General features: G+C 39.5%; 1 protein-coding gene across 5 annotated transcripts in view; it reads left to right on the top strand.

The window, feature by feature from the left end:
• Positions 1-24,769, top strand: part of CD99L2 (CD99 molecule like 2) — a 98,024-nt gene that overhangs the window by 54,050 nt on the left and 19,205 nt on the right. For all 5 annotated transcript variants that reach the window (XM_037000490.2, XM_037000499.2, XM_037000480.2 and 2 more), the window contains 4 exons: positions 7,158-7,226; positions 7,356-7,442; positions 14,822-14,908; positions 16,848-16,913. In XM_037000490.2, the coding sequence (XP_036856385.1) occupies positions 7,158-7,226; positions 7,356-7,442; positions 14,822-14,908; positions 16,848-16,913 (309 nt within the window). The remainder of the gene's footprint in view (positions 1-7,157; positions 7,227-7,355; positions 7,443-14,821; positions 14,909-16,847; positions 16,914-24,769) is intronic.

The raw sequence follows: 24,769 nt of genomic DNA, 5'->3' as shown, positions 1-24,769 counted from the left end.
TATCTCCCTATTGGGGCTTTTGAGAATAAATGCTGCAGTGAACATGGGAGTACTGATACCTCTTTGAGATCCTGATTTCAGTTCCTTTGGATATAGACCCAGAAGTGGGATAGCTGGGTCATGTGACAGTTCTGTTTAATTAAGGGAGGAGCCTCCACACTCTTTTCCACGGTGGCTGCACCAACTTACATTCCCACCAGCAGTGCACAAGGGCTCCTTTTTCACCACATCCTCACCAGCATGTGTTGGGTGTTTTTTTAATTTATATTTTTTAAATTCAAAACCTGGTTTCTTTATTTTTATTAAGATATTATTGATATACACTCTTATGAAGGTTTCACATGAAAAAACAATGTGTTTACTACATTCACCCAAGTTATAGTGTCACCCCCATACCCATTGCAGTCACTGCCCAACAGTATAGGAAGATGCCACAGAGTCACAATTTGCCTTCTCTGTGCTGCACTGTCTTCCCCCTGATCCCCCCCACACCATGTGTGCCAGTCATAATACCCCTCAATACCTTTCTCCCTCCCTCCCCACCTACCCTCCCCCACCCATCCCCCTTGGCAACCGCCAGTCCCTTCTTGGAGCCTGTGAATATGTTGCTGTTTTGTTCCTTCAGTTTTGCTTTATTGTTATAGTCCACAAATGAGGGAAATCATTTGGTACTTGTCTTTCTCCGCCTGGCTTATTTCACTGAGCGTAATACGCTCCAGCTCCATCCATGTTGTTGAAAATGGTAGGATTTGTTTTCTTCTTATGGCTGAATAATATTCCACTGTGTATATGTACCACATCTTCTTTATCCATTCATCTACTGATGGACATTTAGGTTGCTTCCATTTCTTGGCTATTGTAAATAGTGCTGCTATAAACACAGGGGTGCATATGCCTTTTTGAAACTGGGATCCTACATTCTTTAGGTAAATGCCTAGGAGTAGAATTCCTGGGTCAAATGGTATTTCTATTTTTAGTTTTTTGAGGAACCTCCATACTGCTTTCCACAATGGTTGAACTAGCTTACATTCCCACCAGCAGTGTAGGAGTGTTCCCCTTTCTCCACATTCTTGCCAGCATTTGCTGTTCTTAGTCTTTTCAATGTTGCCCATCCTAACTGGTTGTGAGGTGATACCTCATTGTGGTTTTTATTTGCATTTCCCTGATAATTACTGACGTGGAGCATCTTTTCATGTGCCTGTTGGCCATCTGAATTTCTTCTTTGGAGAAGTGCCTGTTCATGTCCTCCACCCATTTTTGAATTGGGTTGTTTGCTTTTTGGGTGTTGAGGCATGTGAGTTCTTTATATATTTTGGATGTAACCCCTGGTCGGATATGTCGTTTACAAATATATTCTCCCATACTGTAGGATGACTTTTTGTTCTGTTGATGGTGTCCTTTGCTGTACAGAAGCTTTTTAGTTTGATGTAGTCCCATGTGTTCATTTTTGCTTTTGTTTCTCTTGCCTGAAGAGATGCGTTCAGAAAAAAATTGCTAATGTTTATATTCAGGAGATTTTTGTTTATGTTGTCTTCTAAGAGTTTTATGTGACTTACATTCAGGTCTTTGATCCATTTTGAGTTTACTTTTGTGTATGGGGTTAAACAATAATCCAGTTTCATTCTCTTGCATATAGCTGTCCAGTTTTGCCAATACCAATTGTTGAAGAGGCTGTCATTTCCCCATTGTATGTCCATGGCTCCTTTATTGTATATTAATTGACCATATATAGTTGGGTTTATATCAGGGCTCTTTAGTCTGTTCCATTGGTCTATGGGTCTGTTCTTGTGCCACTACCAAATTGTCTTGATTAGTGTGGCTTTGTAGTAGAGCTTGAAGTCAGGGAGGGTAATCCCCTCCACTTTATTTTTCCTTCTCAGGATTGCTTTGGCTATTCGGGGTCTTTTGTGGTTCCATATGAATTTTACAACTATTTTCTCTAGTTCGTTGAAGAATGCTGTTGGTATTTTTTTTTTACATGTTTCAAAAACACTGGTTTTATTTAAAGGAAACATGCATACAGCACCCAAATTATTATAGATTCTGGCTCAGTTGGATATGATTTTACATTTTTGCTATATTTAAAGAAGTGTCCTTCCAACACTAAAGAAAACTCAAGCACTTTGGTCACAGAATTGGGTTCTAAAATTCCCATCTGAAATATGACACACTGCATGTAACCCCTGGTCTCTTCACCAACATTGCTCCTGATTAATTGTCCTAATCTTGTTGGAATCACTATGTGACTAACAGGGATGAATGTAAGATGCATTCATGGGAATATCTCAGGGTGAGATTAAAACTGCTGTTGGTATTTTGATATAGATTGCATTGAATCTGTAGATTGCTTTAGGCAGGATGGCCATTTTGACAGTATTAATTCTTCCTATCCGTGAGTACGGGTGTGTTTCCATTTATTGGTATAGTCTTTAATTTCTCTCATGAGTGTCTTGTAGTTTTCATAATATAGGTATTTCACTTCCTTAGTTAGGTTTATTCCTATGTATTTTATTCTTTTTGATACAATTGTGAATGGAATTGTTTTCCTGATTTCTCTTTCTGCTAGTTTGTCATTAGTGTATAGGAATGCAACAGATTTCTGTGTATTAATTTTGTATCCTGCAACTTTGCTGAATTCAGATATTAGATCTAGTAGTTTTGGAATGGATTCTTTAGGGTTTTTTATGTCCAATATCATGTCATCTGCAAATAGTGACAGTTTGACTTCTTCCTTTCCAATCTGGATGCCTTTTATTTCTTTGTGTTTTCTGATTGCCGTAGCTAGGACCTCCAGAACTATGTTGAATAAAAGTGGGGAGAGTGGGCATCTTTGTCTTGTTCTCAATCTTAGAGGAAAAGCTTTCAGCTTCTCACTGTTAAGTATGATGTTGGCTGTGGGTTTGTCATATATGGCCTTTATTATGTTGAGGTACTTGCCCTCTATACCCATTTTGTTAAAGAGTTTTTATCATGAATGGATGTTGAGTTGTGTCAAATGCTTTTTCAGCATCTATGGAGATGATCATGTGGTTGTTTGTTGTTTTAGATGATAGTTGTCCTGGCAAACATGAGGTGAGAGCTCACTGTGGTTGTGATTTGCATTTTCCTGGTCAAGAGTCACATTGAGCACCTTTTCACATACCAGTTGGCTATTTGTCTGTCTTCTTTGGAGAAATATCTAACTCTTTTGCCCATTTTTAATGAGATTATTTGTTTTGTTGTTGGGTTATAGAATTTCCTTACATAGTTTTGATATTAATTCCTTATGAGATATATGATCTGTGCATATTTTCTCCCATAGGCTGCCTTTTCATTTTGTTGATGGTGTCCTTTGCTGTGCAGAAGCTTTTCAGTTTGATGTAGTCTGACTTGTCTCTTTGCTTTTGTTGCCTGTGTTTTTGGTATCACATCCCAGAAATCACTGCCAAGTCTATAAGGTCAAGAAATTTTTTTCTGTTATCTTAAGAGTTTTTCAGTTCCAGTTTTATGTTTATGTCTTTAATCTGTTTTCCTTTATTGAAATTACAGACATCCTAATAGCTGTAGTTTTTGTATACAGTGTGAGGTAGGGGTCAAACTTCATTCTTTTACGTGTGGGTATCCAGTTATCCCAGCAACATTTTTTGTTAAAAAGACCATCTATTCCCCCATTGAAATGGTCTTGGAACCCTGTTGAAAATCAATAGACCATAAATATGGGGGTTTTCTGGACTCTCAGTTCCATAACACTCATCTGAATGTGTATTCTTATGCCAGTGTCAGTCATACTTTATTACTATAGGTTTGTAGTAACTTTTGAAATTGAGAATGTGACTCCTAATTTTTTTTCTTTTGAAAGATTAATTTGGCTATTTAGGGTCCCATGCAAGTCATATGAATTTTAGGGTCAGTTTATCTGTTCTGGCAAAAAAAAAAAAGAAAAAAAGACAATTTTGGTAGTGATTGTTTAGAATCTGTAGATTAATTTGGGGAATTTTGCCCTCTTAACAACTTTGAGTCTTCCAATCTATGAACATGGGATGTTCCATTTATTAAGGTCTTCTTTAATTTCTTTCAACATTGTTTTGTGCTTCTAGTGTATAAGTCTATACATCCTTGGTTAAACTTGCTCCTAATAATTTTATTCTTGATACTATTGTAATGGAATCATTTTCTTATTTTTCTTTCAGATTGATCATTGCTAGTATATAGAAATAAAACTGCAGTGATTCTTCTGTATTGATCTTCTATCCTGCAACTTTGTTGAACTTATTATCTCTAATATTTTTGGGGGGTATGTCTGGATTCTTTTGGGTTTTTGACATATAAGATCATGAAAACTAGAGATAGTTTTACTTATTTCTTCCCAGTCTAGATGATTTTTTTTTCTGTTTCTTGCCTAATTGCTTTGGCTATTAGTACTTCCAGTACAATATTAAGTAGAAGTGGTGAGAGCAGACATCCTCATCTTGTTGCTGACCTTAGGAGAAAAGCTTTCAGTATCTTTAAGAATGAAGTTTACTGTGGACTTTTCATAGATGCCCTTTATCAGGTTGAGGAAAGTCCCTTCTCTTTCTAGGTAAAAATTCAGTGTTTTATCATGAAATGGTGTTAGCTTTTGTCAAATGCTTTTTCTGCATCTATTGAGAGGATTGTGTGTTTTATTTCCCTTCATTCTATTAATATTGGATATTACAGTGATTTGATTTTTCATATATTGAACTACCCTTGCATTCCTGGAATAATTCTACTTGGTCATGATGTAAAATCTGAATATGCTGCTGGATTTAGTTTGCTAGTATTTTGTTGAGGAATCTATGACCCCTATATTTATAAGGGTCATAGATCTCTAGCTGTCTTGTGGTGTATTTGTCTGGCTTTGGTATTAAGATACTACTGGTGTCATGAAATGAGTTAGGAAATGTTCCCTCTTCTTCTATCTTTTGGGAGAGTTTAAGAAGAACTGGTGTCTTTTTTTTTTTTTTTTAATATCTGCTAGAAGTTACCAGTAAAGCCTTCTGGTCCTGGAATTTTCTTTGTGAGAAGTTTTTAAATTGCTGATTCATTCTCTTGTTATAGGTCTAGTCAGATTTTCTGGTTCTTTTCTTGAGTCAGTTTTGGTAGTTTGTGTGTTCATAGGGCTTTGTCCATTTCATCTAAGCTTTATCTAAGTTATTGTAATGTAATTGTTCATAGTACTCCCTAATAATCCTTTTATTTCTGTACAGTTGGTAATAATGTTCTCTCTTTCATTCCTGAATTTAGTAATTTGGGTCATCCTTCTTTTTGTCTTGGTCTCTCTACTAATAGTTTGTCAGTCGTTGAAAGAACCAATGTTTTGGTTTTGTTGGTTGTTTCTATTTTTATATTCTCTATTTCATTTGTTTTATAATCCTAATTTTCTTCCTTCTGCTTGATTTAGTTTCCTCTTCTTTATCTAGCTTTTTAATGTGAAAGGTTAGGCTACTGATTGGAGATTTTTTTTTTAATGTGGGTGTCTACAGCTAGGAATTTCTCCCTGAGCACTGCTTTCACAGCAACATGTACGTTTTGGTACGTCATGTTTTCATTTGTGTTCATCTCGAAAGTATTTAATAATTTCCCTTGTGATGTCTTCTTTGACTCATTGATTATTATGAGCGTGTTGTTTAATTTACATATGATTGTGAATTTTCCAAATGCCTTTCTGTTAATGATTTCTATTTTCATTCCATTGTGGTTGGAGAACATTAATTTTAACTACACTGAGATTTGTTTGTAGCATAGTATATGGGTTATCCTGGAGAATATTGAATGTGCACTTGAGAGTGTGTTGTGTTGTTGGGTGGTGTGTTCTGTAAATATCTGGTAGGTCTAGTTGATTTATAGTGTTGTTCGAGTCTTATTTCCCTTTTGATTTTGTAACAGTTCTATGATTGAAAAGATGGCATTGAAATCTCCAGCTAGGACTGTCAAATTGTCTATTTGTTCCTTCAGTTTTGCCATTTTTTTTTTGTTTCATGTATTTTGGGGTTCCTGTTGTTAGATGCATATATGTTTAAAATTTTGTATTTTCTTGCTGGATTTGTCCTTTCAGTATTGTAAAATGTCACTCCTTGATTCTTGTGACAATTTTTGTCTTAGTCTGTTTTATCTGATAGTAGTATAGCTACTCCAGCTTGCCTGTAGTTGCTATTCACATAGCATACCTTTTATCCATCCTTTCAATTTCAACCAATTTCTATTTTTGTTGGTTTTTCTTCTGAGTAGTTGATAATTATTGAATGATTCCTGTTTATAAAGCTGAACCTGTTTTAGCTCTGGTTTTTCCATTACTTAAATTTCCTTTCTGTCTGCTACTTCCAGGAGCATGCACAGTCACAGCACATTTTTTTTAAGTTGTTAAATTTCTCATTTTTTTAATTTAATTTTTTAAAATTAAGGTATTATTGATATACAATCTTATGAAGGTTTCACATGAGCAACATTGAGGTTTCAACCTTCACCCATATTATCGAGTTCCCCCTCTCCTGCCCCAGTGCAATCACTGTCCATCAGTGTAGTAAGATTCTAAGGGTCATTACTTGTCTTCTCTGGCAGCACATTCTTTAAGTTCCAGAAAAACTACTGTAAAACTCATGCATACCATGCCATGTAACTGATGTGAAAGAAGTCCATAATTTTAAAGGAATCTGGTTGAGCCCACAGACCTAACTTTTATACTAATAACCACATTTATGTAAAATATTTTGTTGGTGTTTGACCCACTTTCAGTTTATAAGACACTCACATATTCTACTGGAAACATAGCCTCAGTCCATCCCCGGACAGTATTATCTGTGGTGATGGTGCCAGGTTGGTAGTGGTGGACAGCAAGGCCTGAAGCTCCAGAACTCCCTGGACCATGTGGTCATCTCCAGCAGATCTGGGCTCAAGCCCCAGTTCCACTAATCACCAAGTCACATGTGAGACCACATCTGCCTCAGCGCCTATCCTCTGATTACAAGTGAGCAGAACGTATTTCACTGAAACCTTCCACATCTCTTTGTCCTCCAGAAGGTGATTCTCAGAGGCCTTACAGGGGCCTCAAGGACCAAAACAAGAGTAACTCTACTCACGATGTGACATTCCTGAGCCGTGCAGTGGCTCCTATATTATAACTAACATGCTCCCCTTGCTGTCCCGTTTCCCCATTTTAGAGAGATGGGACCATGTCACCACCACAACCAGGAGGCCTGGAACGACCAGAGCTCCAGCAAAGCCTGCAGGTAACATGGCCGCGGTGAGGAGGGTGGTAAGGGAAGACGCTATGGGGCCTCCTCTGGGAGAGTGTCCCAATGAGCTACCTGTAGTTTAACCAATTGACTTTCTCTTTTATGTTTTGGGGTCCACTGAAGGTCGTGACTTTGACCTGGCTGACATCTTAGATGATCGAAATGATCGAGATGATGGCCGCAGGAAACCAAGTGCGGGAGGAGGAGGAGGTAAGTCGGAGCTGGTTGAAAGCACTGGCCAGCACTGTAGCGCCCTGGTCGGGTTGCATCCTGTTGCCAGTCCACAGAGCCACCCTGGGCTGGCAGAGCTTGGGGCCCTTCAAGGCACAGGAGAATCCCAAAACAGTGGTTCTCAAACTTTTTGGTTTCAGGACTCCCAAAATTATTTAGGACCTTAAGAGCTTTTGTTTTTGTGGGTTACATCTATCTGTATTTACCATCTTTGAACTCAAAACTGGGTGGGGGAAAGTATTGGACAGTAAGCCCATGTAGGTGGTGGAGATCACTCCATTGAGCAAGAGGCCCTGCCGCGGATCTTTCTTAGGTAATCCCGTGTTCCTGGTTTCTGCCAAGATGGCTGAGGGAATCTGTGAGTCTCCTGTTGCATCTCTTCAGAGAGCCTTTTGTGTAACCAAAAACCATTGACTGTTTGACCCTTCCAAGGCACTGTATACATACAGTTTTCCAGCTATACCATTGGCTTTCTCCTGAGAACATGCTTTCTTGACAGGAATCTCCTACTTTTTAGCTCTTTTTGCAATGAGGAGAGGTTGAAATCTCAAATCATCAGGTGCTGGCTCCATTTTCCGTAAGAGCTCTTCCTTCAATCTCTTTGTTTTCTCTTGCATTTTACTATGGGCAGCAAGAAGAAATGAGGCCATACCCTTAACACTTTGTTTGCAAATCTCCTCAGTTAAAAATATCCAAGTACATTCTTGACAAGTTCTGGTTTCTACATAACTACAGGACACACAATTCGGCCACATTGTCTGCCACTACATCATAAGGATCTTCTTTCCTCCAGTGTCCAACAGCGTGTCACTCCATTCCATCGGAGACCTCACTGGCACAGCCTGTAATAGCCATGTTTTTGTCAGCAGTCTGTTCATGATGATTAGGTGTCTTCTACTGTGATACAGGTTTTTTCTATCATGTTCCGGACTTCCTTCTGAATCCTCCCTGTCTTACTGGCTGTTGACATCCAGACTTTTACTAACAGCCTGTCCCAGCAATTTGGGCTTTTTCTATTAGGCTCCTCAAAATCCTTCCAGCCTTTGTCTATTACTTTATTCCAAAGCTGCTTCAGCAGTTTTAGGTGTTTATTGTAGCTGTGCCCATTGCTAGTACCCAAATCTGTAGTTTGCTGTTGGAATAAGTTTCTTCCGTCTTCAAACCCAGAACACTGCAACTTTACATTTCTCTCTCTCAGCCTTGCTTCCATCACCATCTCTCCTCTGACCCTCCTGCCTGTCCCCTTCCCTGATAAGTACCCCTGCAGTTCCAGTGGGTCTGCCTAGATAATCCAGGATCATTTGTCTGTCACAGGGTCCTTGGCTCAGTCACACCTGCAATGCCCAGTTTCCCATATGAGGCAACATTCATAGGTTCAGGGTTGTTGGTAAAATTCATTTTTGGGCAGCTGTGGAATATGTGGCCACTTGCTTCTTTAAGGTCACCAACAGAAAAAGAGTCTACTACCTTAATGTTAGCTCGGAGAAGGTCTACAGCCCTCTCTTCAAGGGCTGCCTGATTATGTCCAAAGCACCCAGAATAGTTTCCCTTTTGAGTAATTGAGTCACACTGATTGGACATGTTAATTATATCTTCAGAATCCCTTCACCTCTGCCATGTATCAGAGCCTGATTGTGGGGGTCCTTCCCACACTCAAGGCATGGAGATTATATGGGGTGCTACACCAGAGGGTAGGAAACTTAGTAACTATCTTAGATTGCTGCCTACTGTGATCATCTAGGACATGAAGTGAAATTGGCATTCTCTTTCAACTGCTGTTATATAGTGAAGAGTCTAATGACTTCTTGTACTGTTTGATGCTGTTACCTTTCTTCATGCTAAGGGCCAGTAAGTTTATACACTAAATTTTTTTACACCACAGTGTACATTTCAACCCCATTAAAAGGGCAAAGCACATCTCAAAATGATTATGAAAATAGTTATAACCTCATGGACCCCCAGGTGTCTATGGAACACTCTTTGAAGACTACTGTCCAAGATGATGAGCTTATGTTTGTGTGGCGTCAGTATGCTTTCTTTTGAATCAATGATATCAGTATTAATATGCAGTGAACGTGTGTTTGTGGAGTTGGGGTAAGCAAGAAGGTCATTTTATATGTCTTCTGTTGTATCAGCCATATCTTTACAATTTCACTTCTGTAGACAGTCATGTAAATTAGTTCAGCCTTTTGGGAAGGGCAGTTTGTTAGAACCTTTGAGTAGTTCTACTTCAAAGCATTTTCTCTCTAGGTACACTTAGGCGTGTGTGCAGAGGTACATTTGAAGTGGGGTTTGCGGCTTTATTTTCTATCAGCCAAATATTGTCAAACCCCAGGGTTAAATACATAAATTCAAAACCATACTCAGCAACCCTTACAAAGATTAAGGTAGACCTCTGGTAACAGCAAGTCCCAGAACAGATGCTGTAGCATGAATCAACTTCCATCACCTGTAAGTGTATGTGAGTGTGCATACACACACACAGGCATTCAGACCTGGCAATATTTAGGGTAACCATCTCTGGGAATAGATTTGAGGCTGACTTTTATATTTCTTTGAATTCAACACTCTTGGATTATTGTTGATATTGGCCATAATTACCTTTATAAAATTAAAGCCCTCCTTAATATCAAGGGAGAACTCTAGCTCTCAGAACTGGGAACACCTTACAGATCACATCGTCCCCTCATGGTGCAGATGGCAGGGACTTGGCCAGCGTTCTGCTGCGAGCCAGCAGCCCAGTGAGGCTGGAGTCCAGGGGCTCTGGCTTTACCTCAGGGACCTTTCCCCTCACAGCATGCTGCCCTTAGAAGGGGGTGTAGGGTCAGATGGTGTGCCCTGGCCAAGGCTCCACGCATCCACAGGCCAGTCTGCCCCCAACAGATTGTGTCAGTGCCTCCAAAGCAAAAGCATAAGCGTTGGCTTGGGGTGCATACTGGTCTGCTTGACAGTTTCCCTAGTCCAGGGAAGATTAACGCCAATGATCTAGAAAGCAAAAAAAGCGACTATTCTTTAAGAAGTAACCACAGTGAGATAGCAGAAAAATAGTGGCCTTGGGCCCTGTAGAGAGGGGGTATTTTCTATCCTCATTTCAAAGAGAGAACTGTGTTATTAGCTCTATAAAGATATCTTCTCCGAAAGACTTTCATTGTATAAACCATTGGGATGAAGGAGGAGTAAGTTGTCAGTCTGATACACTTGCAAATAAATATTTATAGCTTGTCTTTTTATCTTAACAGGATCTTTCACAAAAGTAAATGTTTTCATTTTGAAGAGGACTAATCTTTCAGTTGTTTGTTTTATGGATCATGGTTTGATTGTCAAGTCTGTGAACTCTTCTCCAAACCCTCAGTCCCAAAGATGTTTCTCCTGTTTTCTTCTGAAAGTTTTATGCTTAACATTTCACATGTAGACAAAAAGTCATCCATTTTGAGCTAATTTTTGTATACGGTGTGAGGATCAGGTCGAGGCCCACTGTTCTGCGCGCAGGTGTCCGGTTGCCTCAGCACCGCCCCTCCTCCGTTGGGTCAGTTTTGCACCTCTGTCACAGATATCTGGAGCATCTTTGGGCAGGTCTCTTGGGGTTCTTCTGTTCTCAGGACACACGTGCCTGGCCTTCTGCCACGGTCTTGATTGCTGTAACTGTAAGGTAAACCTTAATACTGGGTACATTGATACCTCCCCGTTTATGCTTTTTCAAGATGGTTGTAGCTGTTTTAGGACCTGTGCCTTCCCCTACAAATTTTAGAGTAAGTTTACCGAGAAACCTGGCTGGGATTTTCGTGGGACTTGTATTAAACATATAGATGAAACTGGGGAGAGTTGCTGCCTTTAACTCTGAGTTTTCCAGTCCATGAACCCAGTATGTCTATTTGGGTCATCTTTGATTTCTCTCATTAGCATATTGTAATTTTCAACATTCAGGGTTTTTTTTAAGTATACACCTAAATATTTTCTTTGGAACAAGTGTAAATGGTGATGTGATTTTAATTTCAGATTCTTTATGTGCATTGCTATTATGTAAGGTTGATTTTGATATTTTTGATCCTTAGCTGGAGACCTTGGTGAGCTCACTTATTCTAGGATCTCTTTTTGTAGATCTATTGGAATTTTCTATGTAGATGATCATGCCACTTGAAAATAGGGATGGATTTATTTCTTGCTTTCCAGTCTGTGTGCCTTTTCGTTCTTTTCCTTGTTGCAGTTAGAACTCCCAGTGCTGTGTTAAATGAGAGTGGTGGGAGCAGCGTCCTTGCCCTATCTCCCATCTTACATTACCAGGAAGTCTGATGACAGTGACTGGTGTCTTTTGGGCACTCTTCGTGACATTCATTAGTTCCCCTCTAGTCCTAACTTGCTGAATTATTTTTTTCGTAAATATTGCCACATCAGTACTATTGCATGATTTTTCTTCTTTAACCTGCTGATAGGGTGGATTACATTGTTTTTCAGATGTTGATCCAGCCTTGCGTAGCTAAAATAAGTACCGTTTGTTCACAGTATATCATTCTTTTTGTATATTCTGTTCAGTTTGCTAATTTTTTTTTGAGAATTCTTTCTTTGGTTCATGAGAAATTCATCTGTAGCTTTTTCTTACATGGTCTTTTTTGGTGTTATCAGGTTAATACTGGCCTCATAAAATGAGTTGGGAAATATCCTTCCTCTCTTTTCTGAAAGCAGTTGTGTAAAACTGATGTTAAATCCTGTTTAAATATTTGGTAGAATTCACCAATGACACCATCAAAACCTGGGAATTTCTGGGAGATTTTATATTAAAAATTCAGTTTCATTAATGGTTATAGGAATATTCAGATTGTATGTTTCAAATATGTTGAATTTTTTATTGTAGTAAACATATAACAAAACTTACCATTTTAACCATTTTTAAGTACAATTCATTGGCATTAAGTACATTCACAGTTGTGTGACCATCACCACTATCCATTTCCAGAAGTTTCTCATCATCCCAAACAAACTCTGTACCCATTAATAACTCCCCACTTTCCTTTACCTTTAGCCCCTTGTAACCTGCATTCTACCTTCTGTCCCTAAGAAGTTGCTCATTCTAGGTACCTCATGTAAGTGGAGTCATACAATAGTTGTCCCTTTGTGCCTGGCTTATTTCACTGACCATAATGTTTTCAGAGTTCATCCATGTCATATCATGGATCAGAATTTCATTCCTTTATAAAGCTGAATAACATTCCACTGGGTATATGTACTATGATTATTAGTAAGTTGATGGACATTTGGGTTGTTTCTACCTTTTTGCTGTTGTGAATAATGCTGCTATGAACATTGATGTGTAAGTATCTGAGTCTCTGCTTTTAATTGTTTGGGGTCTGTACCTGAAGTAGACTTCCTGAAACATAGGGGAATTCTGTTTTAACTTTTTGAGGAACTGTCAAACTGTTTTCCAGCAGCTGCACCATTTTATATCCCCACTTACAGTGCGCCAGATTTCCAATTTCTCCACATCCTCTCCAACACGAATTTTTCAATTCACTTTTGATAGCCATTCTAGTGAGTGTAGAGTGGCCTGTCGCTGTGGATTCTGTTTGCACTTCCCTCATGATGGGTGATGCTGAGCATGTTTTCATGGGGTTACTGACCATTGGTGTGTCATCTTTGAAGGCATATCCAAGTCCTTTGCTCATTTTTAAATCTTGTTGTTTGGTTTTTTGACTGCTGAGTTGTAGGACTCCTTTGTCTAGCTGGATTTTAATCTCTTATTGGATATATGGTGTACAAGAAAATTCTCTCATTCTGTGGGTTGTCTTTTTACTCCCTTGATAGAGTCCTTTGCACAAAGCTTTTTAATTTTGATGAAGGCCAATTTCTTTTGTTGCCTGTGCTTCTGATGTCATATCTAAGATACCATCACCAAATCCAATAACATGATTTTCTAATGTTTTTTTTCCTGAGAGGTTTATAGTTTTAGCGCTTGTGTTTAGGTCTCGATGCATTTTGAATTGATTTGAACATATGGCATAAGGCAAGGGTCCAGCTTCATTCTCTGGCATGTGGATATCCAGGTTTTTTTGTCATTGACCATATATGTGAGAGTATTTCTGGGCACTCTGTTCTACTCCATTGGTCTCTGTGACTGTTCTTATGCCAGTACCACACTGTTATGATTGCTGTAGCTCTGTAGTAAGTTTTAAAATCAGGAAGTATGAGTCCTCTCTGTTCTCCTTTTTCAAGATTGTTTTTGGCAGTTTGGGGTATCTTGAGATTTCATATGAGTTTTAGGATATGTTTTTCTATTTCTGAAAAATATGTCATTAGGATTTTGGTAGAGGTTGCATTGAATCTGTAGATTGCTTTGGGTAATATTGTCATCTTAACAATATTAGTCTTCCAAAACTAATGAGATTGGGTTGAGTTGTGATAGTTTGTGGGTTTTGAGAAATCAGTCCATTTCTTCTAAGTTGTCAAGTGAGTGTCAAGTTGTTCATGGCATTTTCTATATCCTTTTAATAACTGCAGGATCTGTAATGATATCTCCTATTTCATTCCTTACATTGGTATTTTGGCTTTTTTCCTTTTATATTTGTTGGGCTTAGAGGGGTATCAATTTTACTGACTGTTTCAAAGAACAAGCTGTTTCACTGATCTGTATTTTCCTATTTTCAATTTCATTGATTTCTGCTCTTACGTTTATTACTTTCTCCTGTCTGCTTGCTTTGGGTTTACTTTTCTAGTATCTAGCTCTTCATTTTCTAGTATCTTGAGTTAGGAAGTTGGATTATTTATTTGAGACCATTCTTCATCTCTATTAAGCATTTCATGCTATAAATTACCCCCTCAGCATTGCATTAGCTGTATCCTACATGTTTTCTTATGTTGTATTTTAATTTAGTTCTGTTTATTTAAAAAATTTCTCTTTGACCTGTTTTATTGAGATGGGCTTATTTCAAAATGTTTAGAGATCTTCTCTCTTGGTTTTGTTTCATTTGTTTCTACTTTGATTCCATTATGGTCAGAGAAACCACTCTATATTATTTAAATACTTTTAAATTTGTGGAGATTTATTTTCTGGTCCAGGATGAGATCTCTGAGTGTTCCATGGGTGCTTAAACAATGACATACTCTGCTGTGATTGGGTGGAGTGTACCATTATTAAGCCAGTCACGTCCTGTGTGTTGATTGTGTCATTCAGTTCTTCTTAGCCTTGCTGATTTACATTCTAGTAGTTCTCTCAGTTGCTGAGTGTGGAGTGTTGAAGTTCCTATGATTGTGGATTTATTTCTCCTTTCAGCTCAATGAGTTTTAGCTTCCTCTGGGAGAGTGTCCCAATGAGCTACCTATACTTTAACCAATCGACTTTCTCTTTAATGTTTTGGGGTCCACTGAAGTTCGTGACTTTGACCTGGCTGATGGCTTAGATGATCGAAATGATCGAGATGATGGCCGCAGGAAACCAAGTGCGGGAGGAGGAGGAGGTAAGTCGGAGCTGGTTGAAAGCACTGGCCAGCACTGTAGCGCCCTGGTCGGGTTGCATCCTGTTGCCAGTCCACAGAGCCACCCTGGGCTGGCAGAGCTTGGGGCCCTTCAAGGCACAGGAGAACCCCAAAACAGTGGTTCTCAAACTTTTTGGTTTCAGGACTCCCAAAATTATTTAGGACCTTAAGGGCTTTTATTTTTGTGGGTCACATCTATCTGTATTTATCATCTTTGAACTCAAAACTGGGGTGGGGCAAGTATTAAAATGAACAACAATAAGCCCATGTGTGTTACCATAAACCGCATATTTGTATGAGAAATAACTGTTTGGTAACAGAAAATTCAGTGACAAAAATGGCACCATTGTACAGTTTTACAAATTTCTATAATGTCTAATCTTAGAAGATCTGGACTCACATCTGCTCCTGAATTCAGTTGTGATATTTTATGGTTGATGTGTCCCAGGGAAATTTGACCTCTTATAGAGACACAGCTGGGAAGGGGAGGAATGTGTTTTGAGACTGTTCAGATCATTGTGGGGATTCTTCTTTGATAAGACAGCCAAACTTGTCCAGTGGTTGTTCCTTACAGGCCAAGTTCAGTGTGGGGCGTGAGCCCATGTCAGTGGCCCTGACCCCATTAAACCCTACAGGACTCTTGCACCTTCAGTGGGACTTTTACCTAGTTGTGGATTTTCACATTATGCATTTGTCATTTGGGAAATACTGGTGTACTGAGGTCTTTTCAACTTCCAAATAATGCCACATTTCATTACTGAATACCTAAAATTCACATTTGTTAAAATGACCACCCATCTCATTATAAAAGGCCTTTAAGTATTGGGAAGCCATTTAGTTCACAGTGGTGGATATAGATCTTTAAAATCCTGTTTTGTTTGAAATCTTATTGGCAACAAATACCGTTAGTGGTGTTTTTTCTTTGAAGTGATGGCCTCATTTCATTCATTAAAAAAAAGCCTGCCAAATATTTAAGATGCCATAACCGTAGTTTGCCCATCATTCCTTGCTTCCCATAAAAGTGGCCTTCCCTGACACAAAGCAGCGAACAGAACTCAGAGCCACAGCAGTCACACAAGTGCTTTTCTGAGTCATGCTAGTACTCTGGAGTGCGGCGGAAGTGCTCCAAGCATACTTCCCACTTCATCACACACAGTATTGAAAGATGTGTTCTCACTGGTTGAGCTGTAATAGTTAATTTTGTTTCCTTGTGTTAGTTTTCTATTGCTGCCTGACAAAGTATCACAAACTTGAGTGAGTTAAGACAACACCCATTTATTATCTCAGTTTCCTCCGGTGAGGAGTTCAGGAGCAGCTAAGCTGAGTTTTCTGTTCAGGGCCTCATACAGGCACATCAAGGTGTCCACCAGGTCTGGGGACTCATCTGAAATTGGGTTCTCTTCCCAGCCCATGTGGTTGTTGGCAAAGTACATTTCCTTGCAGTTGCAGAACTAGTGGCTACTTGTTTCATCAAGACCAGACCAAGAAAGACGGGGAGAGAAGACAAGACTAATTCTGTTGGTTCTAGTGTCTGAGCTCAGGAAGGCCTCAACCCGGTTTTAAAGGGATCCCTGATTGAGTCAGGCCCACCCAGGGTGATCTTCCTTTTGACTGATGTGAGGTCAGACTGATCGGGTATCTTCATTACATCTGCAAGCTTCTGTCATCTGTGGCATGTAATCTGATCTGATTGCAGGGGTGACAGCCATCCTACTCCCATCATGCTCAAAGTAATGGGGCATCATACATGTGGTGCACACTTGCAGGAGGGCATCTTGGGGGCCCCTTGAGAATTTGCTTGCCACATTCATCAAGGATCTTCTTAAGTGGCATTTACTGGGGATGTTGGGTAACATTAACACAAGTTTTCTGTCACTGAAAAATGGCTTTCAGCATTGAATATACTTTTTTTTTTCTCCAGGTTTTTCAGACAAGGATCTTGAAGACATATTAGGGGGTGATGAATACAAACCTGACAGAGGCAAAGGTAGGTTTTATTCTCGTTAAGAACATGATTACACGGTAGCCAGATTGAGCCATTTCCTACTCAGCTTCTGGGCAATGAGAGGTAGTTCCCAGCACCCCTGTTGCAACTTGGGTTTTGCTTGGAATGATATGGGCTGTGCAGCTCAAGGGGGCTGGGGATTTATAGGCAATTTGGAAAAGCCACACATTTCCCTTGATGTTCCTTAAGCCAAGGTGCTTAAGCAAGGAGCAAAACTCACTGTGACCTGATAGGATGGTAAGTTGTGCTTTGGAGCCTTTTGCAGTGATAAACGGTTATGATGGTAAATGTTGTGGTTGTGACTTAATGTGCTTAGGAGTGTGCCCTTCGTAAGCCTGCTCTGCTGCCCCAGTCCTGGCTGTGGCACTAGCATTTGCTCCCTTCTTGCAGGAACCATATGCCTTTCATTGAGGAACAGAGTTCTCTTGTGATTAAAGGATATGGTAGTCAAATCTGTCATTCAGGACACCTTTCTAGACAGTGACACCTTGAGTAAAAAGTTCTAAAATCCTCTAAGTGAAACTCACATGTGTCAGGAGACCATGGAACATTTAAAGGGCAAAACCAGCCAAGTAGCCCAGTGGTATTTCCAGGTGTGAGGTGAGGACAGTCGGAGTGCAAACACACGCATGGGTGAAAGTCTGAATGACATGTTGGGGGCTCCTTATTAACAGTGCACATTGTAGGAAGGAAGAAGTGTTAGGAAATTCTTTACAAGAAAGGTTCAAATATAAGCCTAATTAAAGAATAATTGTTAGTTCAAGTTAGGTCCTCTGTCATTATGGGTGTCAGTAAAAGAAGACAAAGGGGGTCCTGGCAAAAAATACACGTGTGACACTGAAACATGGTTATGATTAGCACATGATAAAATTGGTAAACACTGTCCTATATGCAGACATGCTAATGACATGAGTGAAGATTAAACAATACATTTAAATAAATGATGGTCTTCAGCATAAAAACAATCCTAATTAATGCATTTTCCAACCTTGGGTCATAGACACATAGACTCACCTATAGTTTTGGAGTGTATTTCTTAAATTTATGTTATCTCTTAATTTTTTTTCCTCAAGAAAACCTTTCTACTGGCCCTATAGGAGCCCCATATTTTGTCTGTAGGTGGCTGTGACAATCTCTCTTCAGCAGGTCCTATCTGCCACAGCCCCATCAGCCTCCATTCCCTAGCACTTCCACTGACTGAAAAATTTGAAGCCGAGAAGTTTCAACTCATTGTCTCCTCTGTGGCCCACACCCTCGTGTATGCAAGCCTAGCCCCCAGGCCCCCAGAGTTGCTGTTTGGTCTGCAGTGACTTCTTGATGGTCACAGTCCTCTGTCCCATGTGACGTCTGTAGCATTTGACTTTGCTGACCATCTGCTCCTTCACGTTCTTTCCTCCTGGCACACTCCCACTTTCTTGGTCTTACTCACTTCTTCCTAAACACTGTTGCCTGCAGGGTCTGTTTCCTTGGCTGTCCGGTTCAGTCTGTCATTCTCCCACTGGAAGCGAATGGTATTAGAAACTAAGAGCTGGGTGTGGAGTGTGTCCACTACTTGGTGGGCAGACGCAGGCAGTAGGAAGTGTGTGGATGTGGACAAAACCATGTGTACACATGTGTTTGTAATCGTTTCTGTGTCTCTCCGTCAGCATCTGCATTAACCTCAACACAAGTTCATGCTTGTCTCCAACTGTCTTCCTTTATCTAGAACTTTCCTCTCTGACAGTGAGGAACCTACCGTGCATCAAGCCCTTGCTTACTTGCCCCGTTCTGGTATGAGTGGATAGCCTTGTCAGAATTGTTAACCTGTATCCCCAGTAAGAAACAGCTTTACCAACTAGAGGCCAGTGTTTATGTTTAGCCCCTTTTGTCTTTACCATTGAGTTTCCAGTCAAAATACCATTTTCAAAGTTACTTGGTTTAGCTCCTGTCTCTGTCTTCATCCAGTCAGTGCACTTAAGTCATACATTGATAATGTGGCTACATTCATTTATCACGGTCCGCATTCCGTCCTGCAATCCCCTCCCCACCTAGTTGATGTTTAGGGTTTTTGCCTGCACCCACAAAGTTCACTCTTTGTGACATAAAGGTGTATGAGTTTTTACAAATGCGTATAATTACGTGTCCGGCACCCAAGTGCTGTACAGAACGGTTAAATACCAAAGAAGTCCTTCTGTACATCTCTTTGATGCTCAGCCGCTCTCCCCTTGCTCAACACTCATCTGTTTTGTCATTAGTGCAGCCACTAATCTGCTTACCATCTCTATAGTCCTGCCTTTTCCAGAAAGCCATATAATTGGAACCACACGTTACCTTTCAGTGTGGTTTCTTTTACTTAGCAATATGCATTTAAGCTTCCTCCTTGTCTTTTCATAACTCGGTAGCTCATTTGTTTTTACTGCTGAATAATATACCATCATCTGGATGGACCACCTTTGCTTACCCATTTAGTGTTGAAAAACATCTTGGCTGTGTCCAGTTTTTGGTGATCATGAATAAAGCTGCTATAAACATTTATAGACTTTTATGTACAGTTTTTTGTGTGGACATAAGTTTTCAGTTCACTTGGGTAAATAGTTAGGTATATGATTACAGGGCCATATGATATACTGTTTAACTTTACACTTTTGTCTTCTAAAGTGGCTTGTACCATTTTGCTTTTTCACAAGAAATGAGTTCTGTTGCCCCGCCCCCCATCCTCAGTAGCAGTTGGTGGTTGTCATGGTCTCTGGATTTTAGACATTCTAACAGGGGTGTAGGGGCTATCTCATTGTTTTTTCACTGGTAGTTCCCTAATGAGAAATGATGTTGAGCAACTTTTTTTATTCTTATTTTATATTCTTTGGTGAAGTCTCTTCAGATTTTTATTTATTTATTTATTTATTTATTTTTGAGGGCATCTCTCATATTTATTGATCAAATGGTTCTTAACAACAATAAAATTCAGTATAGGGGGGTCAATGCTCAATGTACAATCATTAATCCATCTCAAGCCTAATTCTCGTCAGTCTCCAATCTTCTGAAGCACAACGAACAAGTTCTTACATGGTGAACGAATTCTTACATAGTGAATAAGTTCTTACATGGTGAACAGTACAAGGGCATTCATCACAGAAACTTTCGGTTTTGATCACGCATTATGACCCATAAACAATCAGGTCAAATATGAATATTCGTTTGATTTTTGTACTTGATTTATATGTTGATCCCACATTTCTCCCTGTATTATTATTATTATTTTTATTTTTAATAAAATGCTGAAGTGGTAGGTAGATGCAAGGTAAAGGTAGAAAACATAGTTTAGTGCTGTAAGAGGGCAAATGTAGATGATCAGATGATCAGGTGTGTGCCTATGGACTAAGTATTAATTCAGGCTAGACAAGGGCAGCAAGACATCCACGGATGCAGAAGATTTCTCTCAAAGCAGGGGGGGTGAGGTTCTGAGCCTCACCTCTGTTGATCCCCAATTTCTCACCTGATGGCCCCCTGCGACTGTGCCTGTCTTAGGTTGTTCCTCCCTTGAGGAATCTTACCCGTCTCTGGCTAACCAGCCATCTTCCGGGGCCATACAGGGAAATGTAAAGTTGGGAAGTGAGAGAGAAGCCATATTGTTTGAAAAGGTTAGCTTTTTACTTCTTTTCAGATTTATGCCCTGTGGCTTCTATGCCCAGCACTTGTCTCGAGGTATCTTTACCACCTGGAGGAATTATGATACTCGGTAAATTCGATATGAGGCACGAATTCTATTTAAGGGTTGTAATTAGGAAGGAAGAAGAAAAGCTATAGATGTAGCATATGGAAGGAAACATGGGAGGATTGATTATTTCTTTGACATATCTTCTTGTAGAGTACCTTAAGCATGTATAGGTTTTAAACTACTAACTAATTTGCACACGCATATTAACATAATAGGAATACGGTGACATAAACAAAGCAAATCTATAATTACCAGCCATCTCCAGTGAAGCCAAGAAAACCATTTAGGCACCCTAGGCATTTGCGAAAATTTATCTATGATATGATGGATATTGTCCAACTGTACTTGAACAATCAGACAAATTAAAGCAGCCCATTTCTGGGATCTGTTCACATCCCATATGTTCTTTTAACCGTAGATAGTCTATAGTCATGAGATTTTGGAGTGCTACAACTTGCACCCCTCCCAACTCCTGGTTGAGTTTCAACAGTACAGATCCGGTCAAATTCGTTGTCTCACTGTATGCACATGCCAGCCTAGACATCTCCCTCCTCATTCCTATGGCAAGTCCAGGAGACGGTGGGCTGGATGCAGCCACAACCGCAGCATCGTCCGGATCCCTGTGGAGGCTTTTTGATGATCATCCCCCGGCACGAGTCCTCCAGAGAGTGCTGATGCCGGAAGCTCCTCCTCATATCATATCTTAGTTCATTTTCTGGCTAGCCAAGCTAGGCCTTGATCTTCTGCATAGAAACAAACAGACCCTTTGCCCACACTTTGACATGCCCTCTATACCACTGTGCAGAACTCATTGGAGGTCAGCACACAGGAACTGCTTTTTTTTTTTTATTTTTATTGAGAGAAAGGAATATTATCAGAAAAGAGTACCTCCATAGCTGATCATCTGACACCCTTTAAGTGATCAACATTAAGGATATTTAAAACATGCGTTGATCTTTGATTTACCAATAGTTTTATCCTATCAAGGAGTAATCCCCCTTTTCTTTCTTTCTTTCTTTCTTTTTTTTTTTTTAATTTTTAATCTACACTTACATGAAGAATACTATGTTTACTATGCTCTCCCCTATATCAGGTCCCCCCTAACAACCACATTACGGTTACTGTCCATCAGCTTAGCAAAATGTTGTAGAGTCACTACTTGTCCTCTCTGTGTTGTGCAGCCCACCCTCCCCTTTCTCCCTCCCCCCCATGCATGCTAATCTTAATACCCCCCTTCTTCTTCCCCCCCCCTTATCCCTCCCTGCCCACCCATCCTCCCCAGTTCCTTTCCCTTTGGTATCTGTTAGTCCATTTTTGGGTTCTGTAATTCCGCTGCTGTTTTGTTCCTTTAGTTTTTCCTTTGTTCCTATACTCCTCAGATGAGTGAAATCATTTGGTATTTCTCTTTCTCCGCTTGGCTTATTTCACTGAGCATAATACTCTCCAGCTCCATCCATGTTGCTGCAAATGGTTGGATTTTTCCACTTCTTATGGCTGAGTAGTATTCCCTTGTGTATATGTACCACATCTTCTTTATCCATTCATCTACTGATGGACATTTAGGTTGCTTCCAATTCTTGGCTATTGTAAATAGTGCTGCGATAAACATAGGGGTGCATCTGTCTTTCTCAAACTTGATTGCTGCATTCTTAGGGTAAATTCCTAGGAGTGGAATTCCTGGGTCAAATGGTAGGTCTGTTTTGAGCATTTTGATGAACCTCCATACTGCTTTCCATAATGGTTGAACTAATTTACATTCCCACCAGCAGTGTAGGAGGGTTCCCCTTTCTCCACAGCCTCGCCAACATTTGTTGTTGTTTGTCTTTTGGATGGCAGCCATCCTTACTGGTGTGAGGTGATACATCATTGTAGTTTTAATTTGCATTTCTCTGATAATTAGTGATGTGGAGCATCTTTTCATGTGTCTCTTGGCCATCTGTATTTCTTTTTTAGAGAACTGTCTGTTCAGTTCCTCTGCCCATTTTTTAATTGGGTTGTTTTTTGTTTGTTGAGGTGTGTGAGCTCTTTATATATTCTGGACGTCAAGCCTTTATCGGATCTGTCATTTTCAAATATATTCTCCCATACTGTAGGGTTCCTTTTTCTTCTATTGATGGTGTCTTTTGCTGTACAGAAGCTTTTCAGCTTAATGTAGTCCCACTTGTTCATTTTTGCTGTTGTTTTCCTTGCCCGGGGAGATATGTTCAAGAAGAGGTCACTCATGTTTATGTCTAAGAGGTTTTTGCCTATGTTTTTTTCCAAGAGTTTAATGGTTTCATGACTTACATTCATGTCTTTGACCCATTTTGAGTTTACCTTTGTATATGGGGTTAGACAATGGTCCAGTTTCATTCTCCTACATGTAGCTGTCCAGTTTTGCCAGCACCATCTGTTGAAGAGACTGTCATTTTGCCATTGTATGTTCATGGCTCCTTTATTAAATATTAATTGACCATATATGTTTGGGTTAATTTCTGGAGTCTCTAATCTGTTCCCCTGGTCTGTGGGTCTGTTCTTGTGCCAGTACCAAATTGTCTTGATTACTATGGCTTTGTAGTATAGCTTGAAGTTGGGGAGTGAGATCCCCCCTACTTTATTCTTCTTTTTCAGGATTGCTTTGGCTATTCGGGGTCTTTGGTGTTTCCATATGAATTTTTGAATTATTTGTTCCAATTCATTGAAGAATGTTGCTGGTAATTTGAGAGGGATTGCATCAAATCTGTATATTGCTATGGGCAGGATGGCCATTTTGACGATATTAATTCTTCCTAGCCATTAGCATGGGATGAGTTTCCATTTATTAGTGTCCCCTTTAATTTCTCTTAAGAGTGACTTGTAGTTTTCAGAGTATAAGTCTTTCACTTCTTTGGTTAGGTTTATTCCTAGGTATTTTATTCTTTTTGATGCAATGGTGAATGGAATTGTTTTCCTAATTTCTCTTTCTATTGGTTCATTGTTAGTGTATAGGAAAGCTACAGATTTCTGTGTGTTAAATTTGTATCCTGCAACTTTGCTGAATTCCGCTATCAGTTCTAGTAGTTTTGGAGTGGAGTCTTTAGGTTTTTATGTACAGTATCATATCATCTGCAAATAGTGACAGTTTAACTTCTTCTTTACCAATCTGGATTCCTTGTATGTCTTTGTTTTGTCTGATTGCCGTGGCTAGGACCTCCAGTACTATGTTAAATAACAGTGGGGAGAGTGGGCATCCCTGTCTGGTTCCCTATCTCAGAGGAAATGCTTTCAGCTTCTTGCTGTTCAGTATAATGCTGGCTGTGGGTTTATCATATATGGCCTTTATTATGTTGAGGTACTTGCCCTCTATTCCCATTTTGCTGAGAGTTTTTATCATGAATGGATGTTGAATTTTGTCAAATGCTTTTTCAGCATCTATGGAGATGATCATGTGGTTTTTGTCTTTCTTTTTGTTGATGTGGTGGATGATGTTGATGGATTTTCGAATGTTGTACCATCCTTGCATCCCTGGGATGAATCCCACTTGGTCATGGTGTATGATCCTTTTGATATACTGTTGAATTCTGTTTGCTAATATTTTATTGAGTATTTTTGCATCTACATTCATCAGGGATATTGGTCTGTAATTTTCTTTTTTGGTGGGGTCTTTGCCTGGTTTTGGTATTAGGGTGATGTTGGCTTCATAGAATGAGTTTGGGAGTATTCCCTCTTCTTCTATTTTTTGGAACACTTTAAGGAGAATGGGTATTATGTCTTCTCTGTGTGTCTGATAAAATTCCGAGGTAAATCCATCCGGCCCCAGGGTTTTGTTCTTGGGTAGTTTTTTGATTACCGTTTCAATTTCTTTGCTCGTAATTGGTTTAACTTTTGTGTTTCTTCCTTGGTCAGTCTTGGGAGGTTGCATTTTTCTAGGAAGTTGTCCATTTCTTCTAGGTTTTCCAGCTTGTTGGCATATAGGTTTTCATAGTAGTCTTTAATAATTCTTTGTATTTCTGTGGAGTCTGTCGTGATTTTTCCATTCTCATTTCTGATTCTGTTGATTTGTGTTGATTCTCTTTTTCTCTTAATAAGTTTGGCTAGAGGCTTATCTATTTTGTTTATTTTCTCAAAGAACCAGCTCTTGGTTTCGTTGATTTTTGCTATTGTTTTATTCTTCTCAATTTTGTTT

Source organism: Manis javanica, chromosome X (assembly GCF_040802235.1).
Source record: "Manis javanica isolate MJ-LG chromosome X, MJ_LKY, whole genome shotgun sequence".
Classification (NCBI taxonomy): Eukaryota; Metazoa; Chordata; class Mammalia; order Pholidota; family Manidae; genus Manis; species Manis javanica.
Note: the sequence above shows the minus strand (reverse complement) of the source record. Positions and strands in the feature narration are given on the sequence as shown.